This window comes from Rhizophagus irregularis, chromosome 2, assembly GCF_026210795.1.
Source record: "Rhizophagus irregularis chromosome 2, complete sequence".
NCBI classification, from domain to species: domain Eukaryota; kingdom Fungi; phylum Glomeromycota; class Glomeromycetes; order Glomerales; family Glomeraceae; genus Rhizophagus; species Rhizophagus irregularis.
Window position 1 is genome coordinate 1,784,333 of NC_089430.1, and position 27,509 is coordinate 1,811,841.

A 27,509-nucleotide genomic window follows, 5' to 3' on the forward strand; every position below is an offset into this window, starting at 1 on the left:
TTTTTTTTGTTTTACGCATAAAAAATTTTTCATAAAATAAGTTATACTTTAAAAAAAAAATTCTTGTAAATATTTTAATTTTTCAGTTACTCAATTTTAACTCACGTGATTAAGGATTTATATGGATCGACTGTTTACGTAAATTTTGTGAAACTAATTAATCTTCCGTACGACTTAAAAATTTCAGCCAAAATAATTTTCATTATTTTATTTACATATTTATTATTTTACCGCACAAAATAAAATTCCTCTTTTGGATGTGAAATTTTTTTTTCATTATATACAATTCTTTAAAAAGAAGTTGATAAAAAATATTTTATATAATGAATGAATAAAATATATTGTGAAATTTATGCGAACCTACGCCAACGGATATCCAACGGAATTATCGGAAAAAAACGACATAAAAATTTAGTTGGCCTCGAATACTACCCATAAACAATATTTTTCTTTCTTTTTTTTTTTGACAAATAATAATAAACAAAATTAGAGACTTAGCACCAAAATCGAGAAATACAACGAGTATAAAACTATACAAGAACGAACAAGAACGAATTAGAAAATAAACAAAATTTATTATATACATCAATTGATGTTTTTTTTTTGTTTATTCATAAAAAATTTTTTCATAAAATAAGTTATACTTTAAAATTGAGAATTATTTTCCCTTTACTCAATTTAATTCACGTGATTAAGAATTCAGACTGTTTACGTAAATTTTGTGAAACTCAATCCGGAATTTAATAGACGTTCATCCTTTCATGTTTAAAATTGTATTTTAAATTTTATTATAGTATTATGGCTACTATTCGACAAGAAATAGTTTTGGCTGCAATTAATAGAGCATTTGCATTAGTAGAGCCTAATATTCAAAATAATTTGGAAAAACAACATGTATTTAGAAAACAAACTGTTCTTGCTGACAAATCTCTTACAGAGGGTGAAAAATCATATGCAGTAAAAATATTGAATAAAGGTTTTGATTATAATAAAATTCTTTATAATAAAGGAACAAAAAGAATTTGTGAAAATTGTCATGATGAATGTTTGGCTACATTATATTGTGAACATTGTATTCGAAATTATTTAAAAGAAAATTTTTCAAACTGGACATCTGGAAATAATGATATTGATAATTTAATACAACAATGTCAAATAAAAGCACTTAGACCAGAATTGATAGTAGAATGGATTCCTTATAATAATTTACAAAATATTAAATACTTAACTAAAGGTGGATGTTCTGAAATTTATACAGCAGATTGGATTGGTGGACGTTATGAGGAATGGGATTTAAAAGAAAAACAATTAAAAAGAGATGGAAGCATAAATGTAGTGCTCAAAAAATTAGAAAATGTTAAAAGTGCCAATAAAAGTTGGTTTGAGGAGGTATATACAAATAATTAAAAGTATTTTGAATTTTTTTTAAATTTTAATTGCAATTTTTTTAATTTTTGTAGGGTATATCTCATCTATACTTAAGTAGCAAAACTGGACTTATAGTGCAAAGTTATGGTTTAACTCAAAATCCAGATAATGGAAATTATATGATTGTAATGAATCATATGAGTTTTAATCTAAGAGAATATTTGCAACAAAATCATAATGAACTCACATGGAAAGAAAGAATTCAAATTATTGATAGTGTAATTGACGCAGTTTTGTCTATCCACAGAGAGAATGCAATTCACAGAGATTTACATTCTGGAAATATATTATTTGGTCAACTAAATCAAAGCTTTTTCGTCAGTGATCTTGGATTTTGCGGACCAGCTAATAAACCATTAGATTGCATATATGGAAATCTTTCATATATAGCACCTGAAGTTATTGTTAAAAAGAAATATACTTTTGCAGCTGATATTTATAGTATTGGCATACTTATGTGGGAAATCTCATCTGGACAACCACCTTTTAATAATAAACATGATTATGATCTTGCAATAAAAATAGTAAAGGGAATGAGACCAAAAATAATACCAGGCACTCCTTTAGAATATAAAGAATTAATGGAACAATGTTGGGATGCTAAACCTACGAAAAGACCTGATATTTACACTCTTTATTATAAAATAAAGGATATTTATAGATGGCATTGTCAAAATGAAAATGAACAAAGAATAATTAGTAAAATTATGACTATTAATAACTCTCGATTAAGTACAAGATTTAATGTAAATTCTAGTTCTAGTGATAGTTCCTTTTTTGGGAATTTTAGTGTAAATTCTAGTAATATGAATATTAGTAGTAGCGTTTATAATTTTGAAAATTTACCTGAACCAAAAAATGCAACAAAAGGTAAGAATTTTTTATTATACAGTTTTACTTTTTACAATATAATATTAATTATTCATTTTATTTATTTAATAGAAGAACAAGATGGTAATTTTTAAAATATGTTTAACTTAATATTGTTATTTTTTTACCATGTTAACTTTATTTTTATAGCTTATCATAGTATACAATTTGATTTTGATTTACAAGATGGTTTGATTATTGGTAAGATTAGCAAATGATATATTTTTTTAAAAAATTTCGACTTATAATTCTAATTTATATTCATTTATTTTTTAAATAAAATAGAAGAGAAATCTAATAAAAGAAGTTATTTTGATGGTAATAGCTCACTTTTAAATAATTATTACAATGCTGTAAATCAAATAATCAAATTTTTATTTATTATAATAAAATAGATTATGAAAAAGATTTAGCTTATTACTCTAATAAAAAAGTCAATTCAAATAATAATGAAGGTAATTATTATTGAAATTTTCATTTTTTATTTTTATCATTATTAATGTAATTAATATTAAATTTTAGAAATATGATATCATTAAATTGGATACTAATATATGCAAAGAAATCATTCTGCGAGTAAGATGGATCTTAACTATTTATTAAATTAGATTACTATTTATTTATTATTTTATTTAGGATTATTTAAACACTAAGACTAGAGTAATTGCAACTTTCTTAGTTTGTAATTTATATATATATAATTCATTTATTTATTTATAAACTTGTATACAATATATAGAATATGAATAAACTTATAATTTGAACAAGTTTATAATATTATAGATTTTTGCTATATTATTGAAATTAATTTGATTTTATTATAATATGATCGAAACTAGGGATGGCAACGGTCGGTCATGGTCGGTCATCGGTCGGTCATAACCGGTCAAGAACCTTTGACCGACCGACCGACCATTTGACCGACCGGTCTGACCGACCGGTTAACCGACCGTTTGACCGACTGGTTAACTGATCCTGAAAACGTTTGCAAAACGTAATTTAATTGAAATACTTAATAAAAAACGTTTTCGCAACATTTTCTATTAAAATAATTAAAAAAACGTTTGCAAAACATTTTTTTTTATTAAATTACGTTTCGCAAATGTTTTTAGGATCGGTTAAACGGTCGGTCAAACGGTCGGTTAACCGGTCGGTCAGACCGGTCGGTCAAACGGTCGGTCAGAGGTCTTTGACCGACCGATATCGGTCACGGTCATGACCGGTCATAACCGGTTAATGACCGTGACCGTTGCCATCTCTAATCGAAACCAATTGCTAATATACTGATATTTAGTTAACTAATGTCCAAATCTTAAATTTCACGAAAATTACCAAATACTACTGTAGCGTCAAATGCATACTGTTTTATTTACCATACGAATATTTAGTCCAAAGGAAATTTTAATTGGATATAAAGCATTATAGAGTATTGTAGATTATGTAATGCAATAGTAATTTCTGCATATAAAGGTATACTACCAATTGATTAAATAAATAATAGTTTGTAAGAGTGATGTAATACTATTTACAGTTTTGTAATAATCTATATTAATTTGCAGTTAGTTTAGATGATATAATAGAATTTCATTATTTACTAATGTTCTAATACTAACTTATTAAGTTTAGTTTATAATTCAGTCCAAATCTTAATAATTAATTAATTTCTATAATAAAATATTTATTGAGAATATAATTATTAACAAGTAATATTTTTAGACATTAAAATTACATTATAAATTGTAGATGTTGTAAATATGAATATAAATGAATATAAGAAATACGTTTGAAAGAGTTAGAATAATTTTTTTTTTAAAAAAAAATAAGTATAAAAAAGTCTGCGCCCGCGTAAAAGTTTCATTAACTATTGTCTATTAATAAATTATTTATTTTTACTATTAATGTTAAATTATCAGAGCAAATTAATTATTGTCTGGAATATGAATGAATACCTATAGATTTTTAATGTTTATCAAATTTTTTGTTATTGGTCAAAATTACAAAAAATATTAAAAATATGTGATAAAAAGGTTAATTATAATATTAAATACTTTTTTTTTTTTTTAAGAATAAAAACTCGATAGACTTAGTTTCCGCAGTAACCTAAAAAATAAATTATAAAGTAAAATTATCTAAAATTGAAGTATTCAATAAAATTAATTATTATAGACTTACAGGAATCTTAAAATTTTAAATGATATCATTTTAATATTATTTTAACATTAATATAATTTTGCTATAATTCCGATATTCATGATTCAGTTCTTATTTAAAAAAAATTATCAAACAGACTCTATTAAAAAATTATTAAATGGATCCTATTAATCTATCAAATGTACCTTTCAAAAATTATTAAATTTGCAAGTATTGTGCGTAAAATTAATATGATATTAGTATCCTAACAACTTATACTGTGTGTCCTAAACAATTACAGTGTTATTTATTATTAATAAATTTCTCAGAATAATTTGAAAGTTTATTAATAAATTACACTATTTTTTATTTTTATTGTCATACAGTATAATAGGAATAGTTAAAATATTAATAAAGGTAATAAACTTACTCAGAAAAGGACAAGCATATTCATTCACTTTTCGTTAAACTGTTATAAAAAGTAATTTATATAAAGTATATTTTAGTTCCGTTAAAGTATTTTTGTTAATATAAATGAGAAATATTTTTAATCAATAGTTTTTTAAAGCTTATTTAAAGTTAATTACAGCTTTAAAATTAATAGTATCATCGCTTTATTAAAACCTATTTAACTACAAGGATTAATAAATTTAATATCTGATTAAAAAGTAAAGTATATAATTCAAATATGCATTATAAATAAATTGAAGTATCTGATACTAACTTTCATTTTATCACGTAATTATTATTTCAACAATATTAAAATTCCATGTTATTAGAAACAATATTTTATTTATGGATTACTACTACTAAGTTCCTTTTTATGTGAATTTGATCCTATTGGATGAATTAAAAATTATTACTAGTAATATAAAAACGAATATTTTATTCCATATTTCAATATAATTATTACGAACAGATTATTAATTTTACATTTTGAATAAATATAATATAGTTCATAGTTCATATAAGTTAAACGATAAAATCATTACAATTTAAAATATTATCTAATATTATTCCTATTTATACTCTTATTCTTCAACTTTGATTGATATATTTTTTTTTTGAAAAAATGCAATTTCCTAATTACTGAAAGGCAAAAAAAAAAAAAGAATCAACCTCTTTTTAAATTATAATTTATAATAAAGTGTAAATTTGTAAACAAATTTTTTAATGTTAGTTAAAAATTTTAGAATCTAATGATAAATAAAAATACATAAATATAAATTTTATAATTTTTAGTAACCAATAAACTATCAAATAGAAATTAATAATTATTTATAGTTTGGTGCTAGATTTATACTTTGCCTTTTGATTTGATATACTGATTTAAAAAAAATGAATAAATAAAAATAATTAATAGCTAGTAGTAATCGGTAATAAAAAAACAACTGTTATTATAAATATGACAAATGTTTATCATCTTTACTAATATTCACTTGAGAAATACCAAATTGCAAGGATTCTACACTAGTCGAAAAAGGAATATTCGGCCTTAGTAAAATTTGGCCTATATTCGACTAAAATTAAAAATTCGACCTTAATTAGCAATGATCTATGATTAGACATTGGTCGAATAACTAACCATGTTGGTCGAATAGCCGCGTCACATGTTACGCGTATCAAAAGTTTAAAAAAGAATCTTATGCATTCTTTTTTAAACTTTTATTTCTTCTTTTCCTCATCCTTTGGCTCTATAGGCGCGGAAAAAAACAAAAAAAAATAATTTTATTTTATTTTTTTTTAAATTTTAAATGTGGCCCTTTCCCTTTTCGTAGTAATTCTATGGGAATGCCGGTCGAAACTACGCACCGGACTTTGGATAATAAGGTAAATGGGAAGGGGAAGCCGTTTTTTTTACTTTAGAAACATTTTAACATCTTTTTCTTGCAGGTATTGCCAGACGAAATGAGCTTCGTGATAATAAAAAAACTAAGATTCGTAAGTAGAATCTTAGTAGTTTTTTTTAATATTATGGAACGGTTACTAACCGTTCTTGTATTACGAACGGTTACTAATAACCGTTCTTTTCTATTTTTTAGGTTTCGGGTGGGCTTCCGAAGAAGGAAAACCAAGAAACCAAGATTCGTAAGTAAGTACGAATCTTGGTTCTTTTTTTTGTTTTTTTAATATATGAACGGTTTACTAACCGTTCTTTTCTATTTTTTAGGTTTCGGGTGGGCTTCCGAAGAAGGAAAACCAAGAAACCAAAATTCGTAAGTACGAATCTTGGTTCTTTTTTTTGTTTTTTTTAGTATATGAATGGTTTATTAACCGTTTTTTTCTTTTTTTTATAGCTAGTTCGGGTGGGCTTCCAAAGAATGAAAACCCAAAGATTCGTAAGTACGAATCTTTAATTTTTTTTTATTTTTTATTATTACGAATGGTTTATTAACTATTCTTTCTTTTTTTTTATAGCTAGTTCAGGTGGGCTTCCGAAGAATGAAAACCCAAAGATTCGTACTACCCAAAGATTCGTAAGTACGAATCTTTAATTTTTTTTTATTTTTTATTATTACGAATGGTTTATTAACCATTCTTTCTTTTTTTTTATAGCTAGTTCGGGTGGGCTTCCGAAGAATGAAAATCCAAAGATTCGTAAGTATGATACGAATCTTTAATTTTTTATTATTTTTTATTATTACGAATGGTTTACTAACCATTCTTTCTTATTTTTTTATAGCTAGTTCGGGTGGGCTTCCGAAGAACGGAAAAACCCAAAGATTTCACGTACGAATCTTATTTTTTTTTATTTTTTTTTTAATATTATGAACGGTTACTAATAACCATTCTTTCTTTTTTTTTAGGATCGGGTGGGCTTCTGACCTTTAGGAAAAGAGGAACCAAGATTCGTAAGTACGAATCTTGGTTTATTTTTTTTCAATTTTTTTTAATATTATTATGAACGGTTACTAATAACCGTTCTTTTCTTTTCTTTTTAGGTCTTGGGTGTCTCGGGTGTCTTCCAAAGAATGGAAAAAACCAAAGATTCGTAAGTAAGTACGAATCTTGGTTTTTTTTCTTATTTTTTTTAATATTATGAACAGTTACTAACCGTTCTTCTCTTTTTTTTATAGGTTTGGGTGGATTGCCAAAGAACGATCAAAGATTCATATATACGAATACATGAATCATGTAATTGTGGAATTGTATTTGAATTAGAAATACTTTTTGTAAATTAGATAGATGCAATAATAATAATATAATTATAAAGTATTTAGGCATTAATAAATACATTTATTTAATAATAAATTTGATAAAAAAAATTGTAAATAAATGGGTTGTTATTAGACCATAATTTGGCTTAAAGTTTTAAGGTCGAATATTGGTCAATTTAAGCCTAAATAATGGTCGAATAATTAGTCCGAATTTGGGATGATTGGCACCCTAAATGCGCCCGAAAATTCGACCTCAATTTGACACATGTTAGACCATCATTCGACCTATATTCGACCTGGTCAAATTTAGGCCAAATTGTCCTTTTTTGACTAGTGCTATTTAATGGGTTAAATCTTAGAGCATTTACAATTATTTTGATTATTGTCATTATAAAAAATACCTGAATATTTCACGCTAGGATTTTTTAGTTCTAAAAGATCGCCATTATTTTTCAATTAAGAAATGTAAACTTGCAGTAAAGAGACAAGATTCTATTTAATTATTATAATCTTATTAATACATTTTTTCAATTAATTTTATTAATAAATACCAAAAGATTTCATACCAATTATCTTATCATTTTTCTTCGTAATAATCATCAGAATTTCAGGCTCAGAAAAATTATTAAAATTGAGTAATCTGGCTTCATATGAAATATATAAAAAGCTTAGTTGATCTACTAGTTGAAAATGACCGCAGTTCGATAAGATATTATTGATTATTTCTAATTCGTTTCTCATTTTTGAATTATTATCGAAATAAATATTTATTAGAATCTTGTGATTTTCTAAACCATTTATTTAAAGTTTTTTAGTTACTTCTTGAGGTAATAAATTTCATTAATTTAAATATTCTTTTAATTCTTTATTTCTTTTTTTTAACATCATATTAATATATATATATGTATATTTTGTAAGATCCAAAAATATATGCCAACCCAGTCATACCCTTGTAAGTTAAAAATATATGGAATGTTTTAAGATCCAGATACAAAAAATTATATTTAAGATGAATATTGTTAAAAATGTGATAGAAGGTATATACATATGTAACATATAATTGGTGCCATCCATGCCAAAAGGATTACTTAGAAAATTTTACAAATTGGAACAGTGGAAATAAAGAGATTGACGATTTCATTCAATCCGTGCGATCAGAAATTATTAATATGAATATACCAATATTTGAATGAATACCATATGATCAATTTAATAATGATAAATTGGTGAAAAAGCTATAGCAAATTTAGCAATATGGAATAATGTTCCATTACATTATAATTTTCGCGGTAAAAAGAATTGATAAGAGGATTGGATAAGAAAGTTTGCTTAATAAACCGTTATGATATTATTAATATTATGAATTTTTAAGTGAGGTATAAATAAATTTCCTGACTTTTTTTATCATGTTAACATGCTTATAATAATATATGTGTATTTTTTTTACTTTGTAAGGTTTTAATTTTCCATATAGCATGAAATTGTACAAAATATCACAAGATCCATATATGAAAAGTTATATTTTAGTTTTTCAAGAGAAATATTGTGAAAATTATTGTAAAATATGTGGTGAGAAAACGTACACAATATTATGTAATCCATGTTTAATAAATAATTTAAAAGAAATTTTACAAAATGGACCAGTGAAAATGAAAAAATCAGATAATTTCATAAAATTATCATGATACAGCATTTGAATGGATACCATATAATCGATCAATTTAATGAAATTAAAAGAAAAGATGATTCTGCTATAACAATACGGAAGAATGACCCATTAAAATTAAATATGGATAGTAAAAGAAAATCAGATAAAAAAGTGATTTTAAAATATTCTTATAGCTTATTACAAAGTATTACTAATGAGGTATGAAAATTGTTTTATAACAAATTTAATTTAAAGTATTTTTTTCTTTAAACAAACGTATTTTTTTTTTAAAAAAAAAAATAGGAATTTTATTCAACAGAGAATAGTTATGGAACTTCTCAAGATCCTGATACAAAAGGTTATATTATAATTCTTCAAATTAAATATTATTGTAAATAATGTGAAAAAAAAAAATATTCAAACACAAACAAATGGTGTAATCAAATTATTTAATGAAAAATTTAATAATGAAATGAAAGTATTGATAATTTTATTAAAGAAATGAAATTAAAAATTGTTGATTGTAATGATGTAATGCTTGAATGGTTACTATATGATCAATTTAAAGATATAATAAAAATATAAGGGTGGATTTGCTACAATATAAGTTCTAAGAGAGTTGCTTTAAAATGTGTTCATGAATCACAAAATGTGAAGAATGCTTTTTTTAATGAATCATTTAATTCAATTGATATAATTTAATTTTATTCTTTACTTTAGTAAAATAGTTTTTATGGTTTAATAGGTTAAAATACATTTAAAATTGTACCAATTGTTACAGTCAAGTTATAATAATGTTAGATATATGGAATATCTCAAGATCCAAATATATTATAGTTTTTGAATATGCAAGCGGTGGAAGTTTTATGATTGGGTATTAAGAAATAAAGGATTGTCTTGGAATAGTAAAACAATAATATTACCATCTATATTAGTGGCCTTAATGGTATTCATGGAAAATATATAAATTATATAATTCATTAAAGTTTTTTTTTTACGCAGAAGCAACAATAATTCAATGGTGTAATAATGAGAAGGTATGTCTAACCATTACTTTTTATTTTTTTCTATAAATAGTTAGCAACCCTCAGTTTATTTCCAAAAACAAGTGATTAAACTAACTTATCTTTAATGATTCGTCTTACTATTGTTATTCATATATAAAAAAGGATATAAAAATATCGTGAAAATCGATTTTTCATGTGGCTGAAAAGATGATTTCGACCAACATTAAGATATTATTATTATTCCAGAAATTTATATTATATTTAATGAAATTAGCCATAACCGGCCATAACCGTGATTCTGACATTTGACTAACTGTTTGACAATTTTGGTAAGAATTCAGGCCAAATTATAATTCCGGCCAGAATTGTAATTTCTATTTTAGGAATAATGTTACACGATGATTTAAAAAGGAAATTTTAATGTGAGTTTCGGCAAATAATTAAATAATCGTTTTCAAAAGTTAGAATAGATACCTTATGATAGATTTATTAACCCTAGGTATATTTCAGAAGGTGGATTTGGTAAAGTATATAGAGCAACTTGGAAAGACGGACTGCGTATGACTGCGTATGAAATTCAGTCCGGATCATAAACTGGATAAAACAAAGCACTACTGCGCACTACTGAGTGATGTTACAAAATCAATTAATTTAATTAATATTAATTAATTTGAAATTTGGGTATAATTTTTTTTATAAATCAGGTAACCTTATAAAAATTTTTTGAATAAAAACTAGGAAAATGATCATTTATTAGAGTTTTTCCCAAAAATTTTTTATCTTTTGAATTATTGAATAACGCTAAAATTAAACTATAAAAATATTAATTATGGTCTATAAATATGACAAAAAGCATTTTTATTATTACTTAAAGCTTAATATATCATATATTTATTTGTAAAAAATTGCTTTTAAGCGTATCTAATGCATTTTTTAACTATAAACGATAAATGCAAATCAAAAGAATATAATTATCAGTTTTATAGGCTTTGTATATGGATTAATACTTTGTTAGCATGTACTAATATTTACATTTTATTAAATATTTATAGAATTCTTATTATTTTAGCACTATTCGGATAAAAATTATAAGAGATTCTAATATATCAACAAGGTAATAGAATATTTTATACTTGTATGTTATTGTACGGGTATGCTTAATAATGGTATGATGTTGCCGTTTCGCCACATCAGATCATTATTAATTAGATCTTTAAGCAGATCATATTTTTATTTAGTTCTTTGTTTTTAATAAGCATTTAAATAAATAATTAATTATTAATTCTTCAATTATATAAATAGTTTTCGACTTTATTTGCTTTGGTTATTATGTCAGAGTGAGCGCGTTATAAAATAAATAACGCATTGTCAATTGTCACGTAAACATATTTTTGCATTTTTTTTTGTGTTGTTGACATAGATCATATTTATCGTAGGATAGAAAACAAGTATGCTGGTCAAAAGGTTGATAACTTTTCATCATATTTTATGATGATTTTTCATCATGTTTCATGATAACTTTTCATCATGTTTCATGATGACTTTTCATCATGTTTTATGATAACTTTTCATCATGTTGACATGATGACTTTTCATCATGTTGATCATATTTTTCATCATATTTTATGATGTTTTTCACCATGTGACATGAAATTTTTTCATCATGTGTTGAATAATCTTCATCATGTTTCCTAATATGAAATTAAAAATGTCTTGCCAAACTACTGGTTTTTTGATGTTCAGATTTAGAAAATAAGAAATTTTTTTTTACAAACTTAGAAATTTACCGATTTTCTGGTATTTTGCCATTACACAAATATATATCACATAAAAAATTTTATCACACCAGTGACACCACATTAACAGTATATGAACAAAAGAAAAATAATTCAATAAAAACAATACATATACATAAATATAGGTTGTAAAATTTTTCGTATGGGAAGAGTTCGTATGGGATATCTTTGATAGAAAATATTTTTTTTGAGATTTTTTGAGTTCGTATGGAAAGAGTTCGTATGGGACTTTTTAATAAAGATTTTCTTTTTGTAGGATTCGTATGGGATATTTTTAATAAAAATTTTTTTTTTTTGAGATGTTCTAAGATTCGTATAGGATATTTTTGATAAATAAAGATTTTTTTTTTAAGAATTCTATGGGATGATAGATAAGTTTTTTTTTTGAAAGATTCTAGGATATTTCTAATAAAAAAATTTTTTGAGATTTTCTAAGATTCATATAAAATATTTTTGATAATTTTTTTTTTGAGAGTTTTTTTGATAATTCCATCAGTAAATTTCGGAGGGGTCAATATTGTACATTAATGTGCAATAAGTTCAATATTGTTCAATATATTGCACAAAATTTTAAATTGCACAAATTTTATGCAATAATGAGCAAAATTTTTTGCAATTTATTGTAAAATATTGTATATGTCATTTTTGCATAAAATTTGCACAAAATATTGCACATGTAATACACATAAGAGAAATATAGCCAATTAAAACTATTTATAACCACTGCGTTCCACTAGTCGATTTCGGTCATGTGACTTTCGGCTAAGTTTTGGCCAAAGTTAGGACTGTGCGAAATTTCGACCAAAATTTTGACACATGATATCTTTCCGAAGAATGATTATCACGTATATAATAGATAAGTGATAATCTTTAACAAATTAATTTTTAAATTTTTTTTTTATTTAAAACTCTTTCGAAGTTTCACAACGAAACTTTAAAAAAATTATTTTTTATTTTATTTTTTTTCTTTAATTTATTTTTATTTAAAACTCTTTCGAAGTTTCACAACAAAACTAAATAAATTATTTTTTTTTTCTTTTCAAAGTTTCGTTGCGAAACTATAAAAAAATTATTTTTTATTTATTTTTTTCTTTTAATTTAATGTTTTTCAAAGTTTCGTTTCGAAACTATTATTTATTTTTTATTAAATATTTTTCTTCTATTGTATAGATATTGGCTTCAATTCGGTAAGTTTCGAAAGCTTTGAAACTTAAGGTGGTTAAACGCTTCAAAACTTTTTTTTAAAAAAGTTTTTTTAAACTTTTAATAATTTTCTTTTTTTTTATTTTGTAAGTTTCGTCTTCTGATACTTGGTCTTTGTTAGGTGAGTTTCGAAGCTTTGCTTTCGCTTTGAAACTTTTAAAATATTTTTTTTTTAATTTCTTTCTTCTATTTTTAGGTTTTGGGTTTTGGATCATAGACTTTGGATGAGTAAATTTTGAAGTGTAAGCTTCAAAACTTTTATTATTCAATATAAATATACTTTTTTAATAATATTTTTTTTGTTTATTTGTAGGTATTGGCGTTCTTGGGCTCTTATAGGTGAATTTTGAAGTAAACACTTCGAAATTCTTTTTTTTTTTTAAATAATTTTTTTAAAAAAATTATATGTTGATTTTTTTTTGTTTTGTATCAACTTCAGTTTTGGGCTTTGATAGATGGTTTTGAAGCAAAAGCTTCGAGTCTTTTTTTAAATTATTTTTTTTTTATTTAATTAATTTATTTTCTTTTATTTGGTAGGTTTTGGCTTCAGTTCTTGGACTTTAGATAGGTAAGTTCATTTTGAACACACTTCAAAACTTTATTTTTTTAAAAAAAAAAATTTATTTTTTTTCTATTTTGTGGGTTTCAGCTTCTGTTCTTGAACGTTCGATAGGTAAGTTTCATTTCAAAACTTATTGTTTTTTTAAAAAAAATAAAAAAAAATAAATTATTTTTTTAATTTTTTTCTTTAATTTACAGGGTTTCAGCTTCCTGGAATATGGGGTAAGTGTGTGGAGGTCAGTTTGTTTAATGTTTACTTTGAAGAAATGTACTAACATTTCATTATTTTGTAGAAAGTGAACCTTCCAAAGTATACTAATGCCTACTACCTATTAAAATATTATCCTAGATGCAATATTTCGGTATGGTTTTTTATTTTTTTTTATTCTTTTAATATTTTTTATCTTCACAAACAGCTTCTAACGATTCTTTTTTACATTATTCAGTCTCCTTGGATGTGACAATTCGGTAAATTTCAACTTTTTATTCCTTTAATTGTTATTACATGCGCGTTTCAATTTTGCTAATTTTCCTTGAATTTTTTATATTTACGGTTGGTATTATTTTGATTTTACTCTTTGGATTTTTTATATTTGCGGTTGGTACTATTTTATTTGATTTCGTTTATTGATTTCGGTTAATTTCAATTTACTAACAATTTTACTTGGTTATTTTTTATATTTTCGCGCGTTTCGATTTTACTATTCTTGGAATTTTTATATTTATGGTTGGGTTTAGATTTTGTCAATTTGCTTAGCGTTAGTGTTAGATTTTAGCCTTAGATTTTAGCGTTAGCTTGTATTTTTAGGTTAGAATACAAATTATGCAATAAAGTAATATCAAATTTGCGCAATTTATAAAGTTATGTTATTAAAGTTGCAAATATTGCACATTTCAATAAAGTTACAATATATTATATAAAAATGTGCAAATTTTTGAACAATTAATTACACATTACTAAATATACAATCATTGTGCATTTTCAGGGTGCGCAAATCAATTTTTTTTATGCACAAAATTTTGCACAATTTTGCAACCTTTTTGTGCATTTACTGCGCATAAAAAATTTCCTGATGTCATCAATAGCTGCGAGAACGTTAATGTATACTAATTCAATAAAAAAAAAGTTTCGCAATGTTTTTTTGATAATTCATCAAATAATGCCGTGAGAATGTTTTTAATGTATAATTCAATAAAAAAAACGTTGCGAACCATTTTTTTATTGAATTATATTAAAAAACGTTTTTGCTATGCTTTTAATGAATTATTGAAAAAAACATTGTGAACTTTTTTTTTATTGAATTATATATTAAAAAACGTTCTCGCAACGTTATTTGATGAATTATCAAATTAAAAACAATCTCAAAAAAAAATCTTTATTAAAAATATCCTATATGAATCTTAGAAAATCTCAAAAAAAAAAAATTTTTATTTAAAATATCCCATACAAACCCTAGAATCTCTCAAAAAAATGCTTTTCTGTCAAAGACATCTTCCCATATGAACTCTAAGAAAATCTCAAAAAAAAAATCTTTATCAAAAATATCCTATATGAATCTTAGAAAATCTCAAAAAAAAAATTTTTATTAAAAATATCCCATATGAACCCTACAAAAAGAAAATCTTTATTAAGATATCCCATACGAACTCTTCCCATACGAAAAATTTTACAACCTATATTTATGTATATGTATTGTTTTTATTGAATTATTTTTCTTTTGTTCATATACTGTTAACGTGATGTGATAAAATTTTTTATGTGATATATATTTGTGTAATGGCAAAATACCAGAAAATCGGTAAATTTCTAAGTTTGTAAAAAAAAAATTTCTTATTTTCTAAATCTGAACATCAAAAAACCAGTAGTTTGGCAAGACATTTTTGGTTAATTAAAATTTCATATTAGGAAACATGATGAAGATTATTCAACACATGATAAAAAAATTTCATGTCACATGGTGAAAAACATCATAAAATATGATGAAAAATATGATCAACATGATGAAAAGTCGTCATGTCAACATGATGAAAAGTTATCATAAAACATGATGAAAAGTCATCATGAAACATGATGAAAAGTTATCATGAAACATGATGAAAAATCATCATAAAACATGATGAAAAGTTATCAACCTTTTGACTTAGTACGGCTTGCCATACTTATACGTTTAAGGAATAATTTGGTGAAAATCTTAATTTGTTAATTGTGAAAAAAAAAAAATTTTTTTTTTACACGTGAATTTATTTAATCGATAAGCCCCCATTAATTACGAAATTTTAATTTATTTTTCTTTCTTAGAAAATATCGAGGCTTAACCCAGTTATTACAATATCTGTTCATTGAAATGACGTAATGTATATAAATATGAATAGGGTAATTTTTTTTTTTATTTATTTACCTTTATTTCAAAATGATATACATGTTACAAATATGGAAATAAAAAAAAATTTTTATCTTCCAACATGAAGTGAAACAAAATAAAATTTTTTCAAAATGTGCTGATTTTTACATATATGCATGTTGTAAACGGTCGAATATCAAGCATGAAAAGATGATAAAATTCAATCACCAAATGTAATTGCCAAATATTAAGAACGAACAAATTGATTATGAATTGGCGTAGATGGATAAATAATTAGCCGAAAAGGATAAACATTTAGGAAGAGTAATGATCTACATGATGTAATATTTATCAAATGATTGACAAAGAACCAATAGGATAAATAGAGTCGATCAATTGCGGCTTAGCAATCTTTAACAATAAGAACGATTAGAAAGAATAATTATAAGCCACAAAAGATAGATTATAAGCAAAACACATGAAGCGGATTGAAAGAACATATAAAATAATGTCGGAAAGATTAAAGAACATAAAATAATATAAAAGATAATATAAAAAGATAATACAAAGATGTTATAAAAGATAATATATATATATATAAAAGATAGCATATTAAAAGATAGTGTATTTAAAATATAGATAGTATATTAGAAAGATAGTTCAAAGATAATATGTAAAAAGAACATAAAAGATAGTATATAGATAGAATAGAAAGTAGCATAAAATTTGTATAAAAAGAGAACGGAATTCAAAATAATTCCACAGTTCTCATCCACAGAACTCAATAAAAATATAAGTTTCATTTAATTATTTGTTAGTAAAGTTTAATATTAATTAAAGGTAATAGGTTCGCCCTAAACTTTAATTAATGTTCGCTTAATTAATTTTAATTGAAAAATGGAAATTTTAAGAAGAATTAAATATACATTGTGAAAAGTAATAATTCGTAGCGAGAGCTATCGAAGTTTGAAATTAAAGGTAAAAGTGGATATAATTTGGGGAAAATTTAGAGAAGTTAATTTTATTTTATATCGTTTGATGTTTTGTATTACTAACGCTATTTATGTTGTGAACCAAGAATGTTGCCGTTATATGTTGTTGTATGTTGTTCGCTGATTATGTTGATTGTTAATTATGCTGTTGATTATTTGTTTGTTCGTTTGATTGTTCGTTCATTCGTTTATTCGTTCGTTCGACCATGGGAATGCCCGTTCGATGTGGCAACTCTGTAAATTGATGACAGAGGGAATTGGGGGATCTCAATGTGTTTCATATACTTTTGATTTTCAATTATCGTATTATTTTATTTTTTTTAATCATATTTGTTTTCTTTCATTGATTTTGATTATTAAATGTATTAAAAATATGCAATCATTTGTTTGCCACGTACACTCATCAGATTTATTAGTTTCCTTAGCTTTTGGTAAGTTGAACATATTTCTTAACGTTGTGTATGTCTTTTTGTCCTTCATTAATATTAACTATTCTCCCTTCTTTTCATTTTATTCGTCATTCCACTTCGTCACTTTTTGTAAGTAGTTTTTTCCACCTTTTAACGGCTTTAAAACTTTGGCATCAGTATCCTAGTAAATGGTAAATTATTTTGGGTCTTTTGGAATTGGGAATTTATTTTCTTTAACTAACTATTTTTTTCTTTTTTTGGTTGGGCTGTTCACTTCTTTTTTGGGCTTTATGGTCTTTTTGTTTCTTTCTTATAATGCCATGCTGTTTCATCATTTTTTTCCATCACTGTTTCATCTCCTATCATTCTTTTTCTATCTCCATTTTATTCCATATATTCTTTCATCTCCATTTCGTCCTATATCATTTTTTCTATCACCATTTCATTCTACACCGCTTTTTCATCATCATTTCGTCCTATCATCACCATTTCATCTCCTATCATTTTTCCCACCACTATTTCGTTGCCTATCATTCTTTTTCCATCTCCACTTTGTTCCACATTATTCTTTCATTTTTCATCTCTATTTCATCCTATCTTTTTTTTTTCATTGCAATTTTGTTCTATATCACTTTATCATTATCATTCGTTCATCCACCATTTCGTCTTATATCATTATTTCTATCACCATTTTGCTCTATATCACTTTTTTGTCATCATTTCAACCTATACCGTTCCTTTAACTACCATTTCGTCTCCTATCATTTTTTTCTACCACCTTTCGTTCTATATTGCTTTCCATCATCATTTCATCCCATATATACTGTTCTTTTCATTACTATTTCATCTGAATCGTCTCCTATTGTTCTTTTCCATTACCATTTTGTTTTATATCACTTCATCATTATCATTTCGTCTCCCTTAATCACCATTTCATCCTATATATCACAATTTCATTCTATATTGCTTTTTCATCATCATTTCATCCCATACTGTTCTTTTCATTGCTATCTCGTCTCCTATTGTTCTTTTTCCATTACCATTTCATACTATTGTTTCTTATTACTCTTTTTGTTCTTTATTGTTCTTTCTTATTCTTTATCACTCATTTTGTCCATTATTATTTATTTGACTGGGGTGTTCTCAAAAATTAAAGATGTACGCAATTTTTTAGTCGTGTAAAATTACATAAAGTTAAATAAAATATTTAAATTAGTTATTGGTTAATTATAATCATGTGACACCGGTGCTGACCACCACTCCACCAGTGGTGATAAATAACAAACTTCTTTTTTAAAATAATAAATAAAATTTAAACAATACATCGGGTGAACTGATTTTTTTTCATTCATTATTCTAACAATAATTTACACCATTTACGATAATCTCATGTAAAAAAAATATCATCCTTGAGATTTCTAAAATTTATAAATTTAATTTAAATTAAAATATAATATGCTCCGATCCTTGATCATTGATCCCATGATACTATTAATTAATACACTCAAAATTTGCTCCCTTCAGTCCCGTGTTCTGTGGTGGGTACTGGAACAAAAAAAATACTGGCTAGTTCAGTTATATAAATTGATTGATTTATTTTAAGAACTTGCTACTCTTTAAGATGGTCACTTAAAGCCTACAGAAATCATACGTATATTTCATGAAAAATTTTTTCACCATTGAAATATTCATAACACCAATAATAAAAAAAGCACAGAGAATGTATTGTATATAGTTGGCTGATTCAAAATTTAATTTCAAATTTTACTTTTATTAATACTTCCTAATTAAACAAACTGATTGATATCCATATGCATGATAATATATATTACTCAATTACAAACTGATTTCATTTATGTAAGAAAAGATAAGTTTACATGATACTACTCTATGAATCAGTGTTGAGCAAAAGCTACATGTACCTGCTATATATATAAACCTCTCAAGACCGTAAAAAAAAATATATATATGTAAAAAATAATGAATAAAATAAATAAAGGTAGTAACCTATGAATATTTAAAACACTAAAAGATTTGTTGGTTGCTGATCGTACTAAAATAGAAAAGCTTGATTTGAAATGTATTTATATAATCAGCAAATCAATACCAAAGATGGGGGATCAGCATCTTAAAATGGAAATCACTCAAAAACTAATCTTATGTTAACGTTAAGTTAACGTTAACCTATCATGACATGTCAATCATTTCAAGTCATAACAATAACGTGACGTGCCACCCACCCACCCATAGGGTGATATTGCACTTATATAGAATGATCTTTCTTGCTTAAAAATTATGGGATAAAATTTTTAGCAAATCATGTGAAAACTGAATAATTTTTTTGTTAGCCAAAAATGATCAACAACCGGATGACAAATTTTAATATTATGTAAATAAACAATTTGTTTGTATTACTTATTTAAATATAGATACATTTTTTTTTTATTTTGAACCAAAAAATAAACAATAATCAAATGGTAAATTTTCATTATCGTCGTCATTACATTATCGTTATAATTAAAGTTCCCTGCCGAAATTAGGGAGTTTCGGCATGTCAAAATTGTCAAAACTATTTTGACATGTCAAAATTGTCGAAACCTAAAAATATTACATTTCGCGTAATAACTCGGCGTCCAATGATCATGGAAAGATGCACCATAGCTCGTTGGAATCGTCTCATAACGACGAGTCGAATGGTGGCTAAATCGTCTTTCTACGATCACTGGATGCCGAGATATTAAGCGAAACGTCAAAAATCGGCATTTTGTATTTTGCGATACTGCGCCATTTGACGTTTCACTTAATAACTCGGCATCCAATGATCGTAGAAAGATGCACCATAGCTCGTTGGAATCGTCTCATAACGACGAGTCGAATGGTTGCTAAATCGTCTTTCTACGATCACTGGATGCCGAGATATTGAGCGAAACGTCAAAAATCGGCATTTTGTATTTTGCGCTACTGCGCCGTTTGACGTTTCGTCTATTATCTCGGCATCCAATGATCGTGGAAAGATGATTTAACCACCATTCGACTCGTCGTTATGAGACGAATCCAACGAGCTATGGTGCATCTTTCTACGATCATTGGATGCCGAGTTATTAAGTGAAACGTCAAATGGCGCAGTATCGCAAAATACAAAATGCTGATTTTTGACGTTTCGCTCAATATCTCGGCATCCAGTGATCGTAGAAAGACGATCTAACCACCATTCGATTCGTCGTTATGAGACGATTCCAACGAGCTATGGTGCATTTTTCTACGATCATTGGACGCCGAGTTAATACGTGAAACGTAATATTTTTAGGTTTCGACAATTTTGACATGTCGAAACTATTTCGGCATTTCGGCATTTCTACAGGTTTTAGTTTCGACATTTCGACAATAGCCTGTAGAGTTTTGGCAGGCAACTTTAGTTATAATGCTATCATGAAAATTTTTTCAGGGTAGTAATTCTAAAAATGATTAACAATCAGATAATAAGATTGTTGTTTTATTATAATGTTATCATAAAATTTTTTTTTCTCAACAATTGGATGATAAAATTAAATAAATGTTATATCAAGTAATTTTTTATTTTGAAACAAAACAATAAACAACAACTAAATGGTAAAATTTCATTATCATTGTCTTATTATTATGATATTCAGTTATCATAATTTTCCAGAACTAAAAATGATCAACAATCGGATAGTAGAATTGTTTTATTACAATATAATCATGAAAAATTTTTTTCCAGAGCCGTAATTCCAAAAATGATGATAGTAAATATTAAATAAATGCTTTATCAAGTAATAAACAATCTTTCTGTATTGTTATTTAAAGTTAATCACATATTCTGATATATATATTTTTTTATTTTTAAACCAAAAAATAAACAACAATCAAGATAATTAACCTTAAAATGATTAACAAGTGAAATAACTAAGCCAAAAATGATTAACAAGCAAAATAAACTGAAAATGATCATCCTTTACCAAATGAGAAAAAAATTATGTTAATAGCTAGTAGTTAAGAGTAATTTCTCATTTTTTTTTATAGATATGTTAAATATAATCAAAAATTTTACAAATAAAGTGAAAGTTATGGTTTGGCTAGAAAAGCCCGGCGAGCGAAGCGAGCCAAATGAAATTGCATCATCATAATAAATCACATGAATATTTAATACACAATCACATGATCTACCAGTAATTTTTCCACCAGTTAAAATTTAGAAATTCTCTTTAAATCTTAAAAACTATTTATCATAATAATTATGATACTGTATGGTAGTATAAACCAACTTAATTAAAAAAAAAGTCAGAATTATTACAGTTCTAATTATACTATGACTATAGCTCCCTGCCATGTTTAATGTTAACTTGTTTATTATAATAATTTATTATTTTAATGGAATTAGAACTCTCCTTTGTTCGTAAATTAATCAATAATTGCACATTCTAAACAATCGCTTCTGTCTGATTTTAGAAGACTTCCTGTAAATGATTAAGTAGTTGATATACTGTAAATAATCTGATTAAATAAACAAGTAAATGAAAATTAAATTATTACCTGAATATTTCTTGGTCGATATATTATCATATATTTCATAATAATTATCCGAATTCTTTGGTTCAGAAAGATTTTTAAAATTAAGTGGTCTGCTTTTATAAACAGCTTCAGGATGTATCTTATTTATTGAAGATGAATCATTAGCTGATGAAATATTATTAATTTTTTCTGTTTCTTCAATTTGATTAATTAATTCTGTTTTAATTAATTCTAATCGGCCATCCATATACATACTAAAATCTGCTAACCATTCACCAAAAATTTTTGAAAGATTTTTTGCACATGGTCGATTTGATGGGTTTGCATCTAAGCAGCTTTTAATTATATGTAAAACTAATTGTGGTATTTTAATATTAAATTCGGGTCTTGATCCTTCGCAAATATTTAATGCTAATAATTCGTTATGGGCATTATCATAATATGGAGGTAATCCTGAAATAACCTCATACATAATTATACCAAAACTATAAATATCTGAAGCTTTGGTATAATTTTGTCCTCTTAAAATTTCGGGAGCCAAATAGGCTAAAACGCCATATATAACATTTTTTGCATTTTCTGATTCATTATAATTTGCTGGTTTACATAACCCCATATCAGTTATACGAGGCGAAAGATCATAATTATTACATACTATATTTCCAACATGTAAATCTCGATGAATTAAATCTTTACCATGAATTCTCCCAATCCCATATGAAATATGTTTTAAAATAAAAATCTTATGTCTCCACGTCCACAAACTCAAATCCAGATTAGAAAATTTATACTTTTTACTATACTTTTTATACAACATTGTTTTTTCATTGTTCAATGAATTCCGTAGATTTCCTCTCTTAGCAAAATTCATAACCATAATATAATCTTTTGTATTTGGATCTTGACTTATCCCATGACATTTAATAATTTGATCTGATATCTTATATTTATGAACTTTAAGATATATTGTAACCTAATTATTTTAAACAAATTCATTAATAAACTATAATTTTTATAATTTAATAAATAAGTTAACTCACATGATGCAATTAATTATACCTCATTAATAAATTCCAATGAAACATTTTGTGAATTATTCAGACTTTTAAAAGCTACAAAGACACCATCTTTACGTCTTTTCCACTGATGGCATCTTGTATCCCAATGCAAAATATAGCCACTATTCCAACTTGCTCTATATACTTTTCCAAACCCACCTTCTGCGATATATTTAGGATTTTTAAACATATTATAAGGCATCCACTCTAATATTTGGTGATGATTTTTTGCCGATAACTGAGTATTTTGAATGAACTTATCAATTACATCATTACCACTAGTCCAATTATGAAAATTTTGCTGAAATCTTTTTGAATTACAAGATTGGCACCAATACTTCTCCGTATTTATTTGGTTGCACTCTACACACCTTCCATAAGCTTTCTCACAATGCTTTGAATAACAAGTATCGCAAAAAGGGTCACCTAATGTTACTTGTTCGCATTGGTAACATGTTCTGTGTTTTGGCTTTTTTTCATCTAATTGATCCATTTCACAAATAAATTAATTAATTTGTCACAAAGTTTATCATTAAATTTTATTCGGTAAATTTTGATACCAATAAAAAACCAATAGATAGACGTATTTATATCTTGATGATTGACATGACTTTTTATGGCAAGAATCAGTTACGTCATGCTTTCATGTCATTCTTTCTCTTTTAAACCTTTTTTATGACAAGAATGAACCAGGAAACAATTAAATATTGACTATATTATTTTTTTTTTGAAGTTTATAGAAAGCTTATTCAGGTTAAGAATTATAAGCTTTTTATGGAAATGATCAGTTGATAACAGACCATTCATAAACGTTACAGTAAAATTTCTAGTGTGAGAAAATTTGTTAGGGGTATCGTTCAAGATATGCATAAAATATATACATTTTAATTTTTTATTTTTTAAGGAAAAAAAGAATTTTTTTTTTTTAGCGGTATAAGGGAAAAAAAAGAAATGTGTTGCCCCATTAATCTATAGATTATCATAATTTCCATAATAATTTCCATAGGTGCTAAATCTTCAAATTTAATAATTTAATGATTTTATATTAAACTAAATGAACGTTGGCTTGATAGTATAAAAATTTTTTCAATCGATATTGATTACATTTTTTCATAATATACTAAAAATGAAAAAAGAAATATACTAAAAAGTAAAATTTTGAAATTTTTTCATTTAATATTTTTCAGGGAAATCAGTTGGTATAATGCAGAAATAAAAAAAAAATAAGAAATAAATTCAAACAAAATTAATATTATGAAACGTCATAAAAAATTTGATAAAATTGAATAACATAAAATCATTTTGCCGTTTACTCTCTCTTCTCTTTTCAGGTCCTATTTGCCTGACTTCTTATTGCTCTAATATTTAATAGTATTCTCTGAATTGTTTTATTGTTCTTAAAATTTTCCACAACATACCACCTAAAAATCCGCACTTCAAGCACAATGGACTGTTAGTGTCCCAATCCGTCATCCGTTTATCATGATATTCGACGGATATCCGAAGGATAATCAGATCGGATAAAAACAAATTTACAATGTCGAATGATGCGTTATTGTCCATTACTCAATTATCTGAGAAATCTAATCCGGTATTATCCGTTATCCGAAAAATTCGAATTTTTTGGCGGATATCCGTAATCCGACGGATAGCGGTTTAACGGAATTGAACACTACGGACCATTCAATAATAATCAGTTCATTCTTGGGCACTTTCACGAATCACGGGATATATTTAATATACACTTGTTAAATATTAATTTAATTTTTCCACTTTTAAGTCTTAAAGGTTAGATTGATTTCATTAAAAATTACTCTTAGTTCCCATAAAAAAACAAGAAATTAATTTTTTCCGAACCCCTATAAAAAAAGAAAATTCGGAATTTGTCCTGAAAAGTATGGAAAATGTCTGGAAATTTTCCGTGCGTCCGGAAAACATTCGGAAACGGTCATGTTTTGGAACACTTTCCGGACGCACAAATTCCAGACATTTTCTTGACACTCCAGAATTTGTCCAGAATTTGTCCAGAATCGAGCGTCCGGAAAATGTTCCAAAACATGACCGTTTCTGAATGTTTTCCGGACGCACGGAAAATTTCCGGACATTTTCCATACTTTTCAGGACAAATTCCGAATTTTCTTTTTTATAGGGAACTTGGAATTTCCCGTAATGGTTCAATAGGGTTCAACACTGACTTATAAGCTTTTTTAGCAAGAATCAGGACGAAGAATAACATCTCGAGAGCTTTCCATGAATCTTAAAGAAAATAGCATAATTTTATAATCCAATTGTTCCTGGTTCATTCTTGCTATAAATGAGGCTTGTATCGATTTCGGTTAGTAATGAGGTAAATCTCAACAAGAATGTTATAGTTAACACGTTTAATATTTGGTAACACAACGAAACCATTTGCTGATCATTTGGGCTGAAGATAACATATATTTAAGACATCGTTACGATTTTGTAACAATATTTTTCAACAGCAAAATCTACAAATTAATTTATTTGCTATGGATCAATCAAATGAAGAAGAAGTAAACGTAGACAAAAATAAGTGTGCTCAATGCAAAAAAATAGATGCCCACTGTGAAACTTGTCGAGAAAAAAAATATGGAAAATGTAGAGAATGTGAGCAAATATATACAGGGGGTAGATGGTGTCAATCTTGTAATTCAAAAAGATTTCAACAAAACTTCGGTAATTGGACTAGTGGTAATGGTGACATCGATACGTTCATTCAAAATACTCAGTTATCAGCAAAAAATCAACACCAAATATTGGAATGGGTGCCTTATGATAAATTTTTTAAAATTAAATATATTGCAGAAGGAGGATTTGGTAAAGTATATAGAGCAAAATGGAGTGATGGTCATATTTCACACTGGAACATGGATTTAAGTCGATGGGTAAGAAGACATAACGGTAATTATGTAATTCTTAAAAGTTTGGATAATTCACAAAAAGTTACATTGGAATTTATCACTGAGGTATAATTTCAGTTATATTATAGATTTCGCTAAAAGTTTAGATTATTATTGTTTTATTAATTAATTTATTGAAAACAATTAGATTACTTTATATCCTAAAATTCGTAAAAGTAAAGCACCAGATGTATTTTATGGAGTAACTCAAGATCCAAATACGAAAGACTATGTTTTGATTATGAGCTATGCCGTAAACAATTGGTATAAAAAACTTACATTGCCTAAAAAGAATTTAGGTTGGAGTTTACAGTTGTGGAAAGAAAAGATCGATAGTATACAATGTATTGCAACCAGACTTAAGAAAATTCATTGCAGAGAATTAATTCATCGAAATTTACATATTGGAAATATATTACGATATAGAAATGTATTTTGTATAACTGATGTAGGATTTTGTAAGCCAGCGAATTATAATGAGTTAAAAGATGTAGAAAATAATATGTATGGTGTTTTATCTTATTTGGCTCCTGAAATTTTAAGAGGACAAGATTATACCAAAGCTTCAGATATTTATAGCTTGGGCATAGTTATGTATATGGTAATTTCACAAATGCCTCCATATTATGATGTTGCTCATGATGAAGGTTTGGCACTAAGGATATGTGAAGGATTAAGACCCAGTTTTAATTTTAGAGTACCTAAATTGATTTTGCATTTAATTAAAAGATGCTTAGATGCAAATCCGTTAAATCGACCAGCAACAAAAGAAATTATAATGGCTCTTCATGAATGGTCAGTGGGACTTAAATTATATTTTAGGAGTAAAGTAAAGAAAACAGAAATAATTAAGACAGAATTAATTGAACAAGTTGAAGAAATTACCAATAATCTCTCTCCTGATAATTCATCGTTAACAAATGAAATACATTCCGAAGCTATTTATAAAAGTAGACCATTTAATTTTAAAAATCTCCCTACACCAAAGAATTCTGATAATTATTATGAAAATTATGAGAATATATCAAGTATGAAGTACTCAGGTACTATTAAATAACTTAATTCATTTATTTGCTTATCAATTAAAATTTTTATATTAATACAGTACTAATTTTTTATAGAAGGATAATGATGAATCTATAAACAAAGTAAGAAGGTTTAATATTAATTAATTCGCACTTAATTAAACATACTTCATAACAACTAAAATATTTTTTTTTTGTTATCGAAGATAATGAGATATAATTTGATTTATTATTATTTTCATTTTTATTTTTTTTTCTTTTATAAATAGCTTACTTATAATTTTGTTCAACACTGATTATAGAATATCATGTAAATTTATCTTCTTTTTTACATAAATAAAATCAGTTTGTAATTGGGCAAGGTATTTTCAACCAGATCGGTTATTTTGATAAAAATATGAAAGATCTATACGTTACATATTGCATTTTT

General features: G+C 25.8%; 5 protein-coding genes across 5 annotated transcripts; 4 read left to right on the forward strand and 1 right to left on the reverse strand.

Annotated features, from left to right (window-relative positions):
* Positions 1-2,135: 2,135 nt before the first annotated feature.
* On the forward strand, positions 2,136-2,828 carry OCT59_011798 (uncharacterized protein; the record flags this gene model as incomplete). The annotated part of the gene is made up of 6 exons (XM_066134022.1): positions 2,136-2,298; positions 2,371-2,382; positions 2,449-2,499; positions 2,584-2,616; positions 2,694-2,753; positions 2,821-2,828. The coding sequence occupies 6 exons, from the start codon at positions 2,136-2,138 to the stop codon at positions 2,826-2,828; spliced, it is 327 nt and encodes a 108-aa protein (XP_065989327.1).
* A 3,391-nt stretch (positions 2,829-6,219) lies between these two features.
* Positions 6,220-7,558, forward strand: OCT59_011799 (uncharacterized protein; the record flags this gene model as incomplete). The annotated part of the gene is made up of 11 exons (XM_066134023.1): positions 6,220-6,258; positions 6,322-6,369; positions 6,471-6,520; positions 6,599-6,644; positions 6,726-6,771; positions 6,847-6,909; positions 6,985-7,026; positions 7,112-7,120; positions 7,236-7,280; positions 7,371-7,424; positions 7,506-7,558. The coding sequence occupies 11 exons, from the start codon at positions 6,220-6,222 to the stop codon at positions 7,556-7,558; spliced, it is 495 nt and encodes a 164-aa protein (XP_065989328.1).
* Positions 7,559-9,267: 1,709 nt separating this feature from the next.
* On the forward strand, positions 9,268-9,633 carry OCT59_011800 (uncharacterized protein; the record flags this gene model as incomplete). The annotated part of the gene is made up of 2 exons (XM_066134025.1): positions 9,268-9,453; positions 9,538-9,633. The coding sequence occupies 2 exons, from the start codon at positions 9,268-9,270 to the stop codon at positions 9,631-9,633; spliced, it is 282 nt and encodes a 93-aa protein (XP_065989329.1).
* A 12,331-nt stretch (positions 9,634-21,964) lies between these two features.
* Positions 21,965-22,892, reverse strand: OCT59_011801 (uncharacterized protein; the record flags this gene model as incomplete). The annotated part of the gene is made up of 2 exons (XM_066134026.1): positions 21,965-22,020; positions 22,097-22,892. The coding sequence occupies 2 exons, from the start codon at positions 22,890-22,892 to the stop codon at positions 21,965-21,967; spliced, it is 852 nt and encodes a 283-aa protein (XP_065989330.1).
* A 3,775-nt stretch (positions 22,893-26,667) lies between these two features.
* Positions 26,668-27,111, forward strand: OCT59_011802 (uncharacterized protein; the record flags this gene model as incomplete). The annotated part of the gene is made up of 1 exon (XM_066134027.1): positions 26,668-27,111. One exon carries the CDS (start codon positions 26,668-26,670, stop codon positions 27,109-27,111), a length of 444 nt encoding a protein of 147 aa, XP_065989331.1.
* Positions 27,112-27,509: the final 398 nt, after the last annotated feature.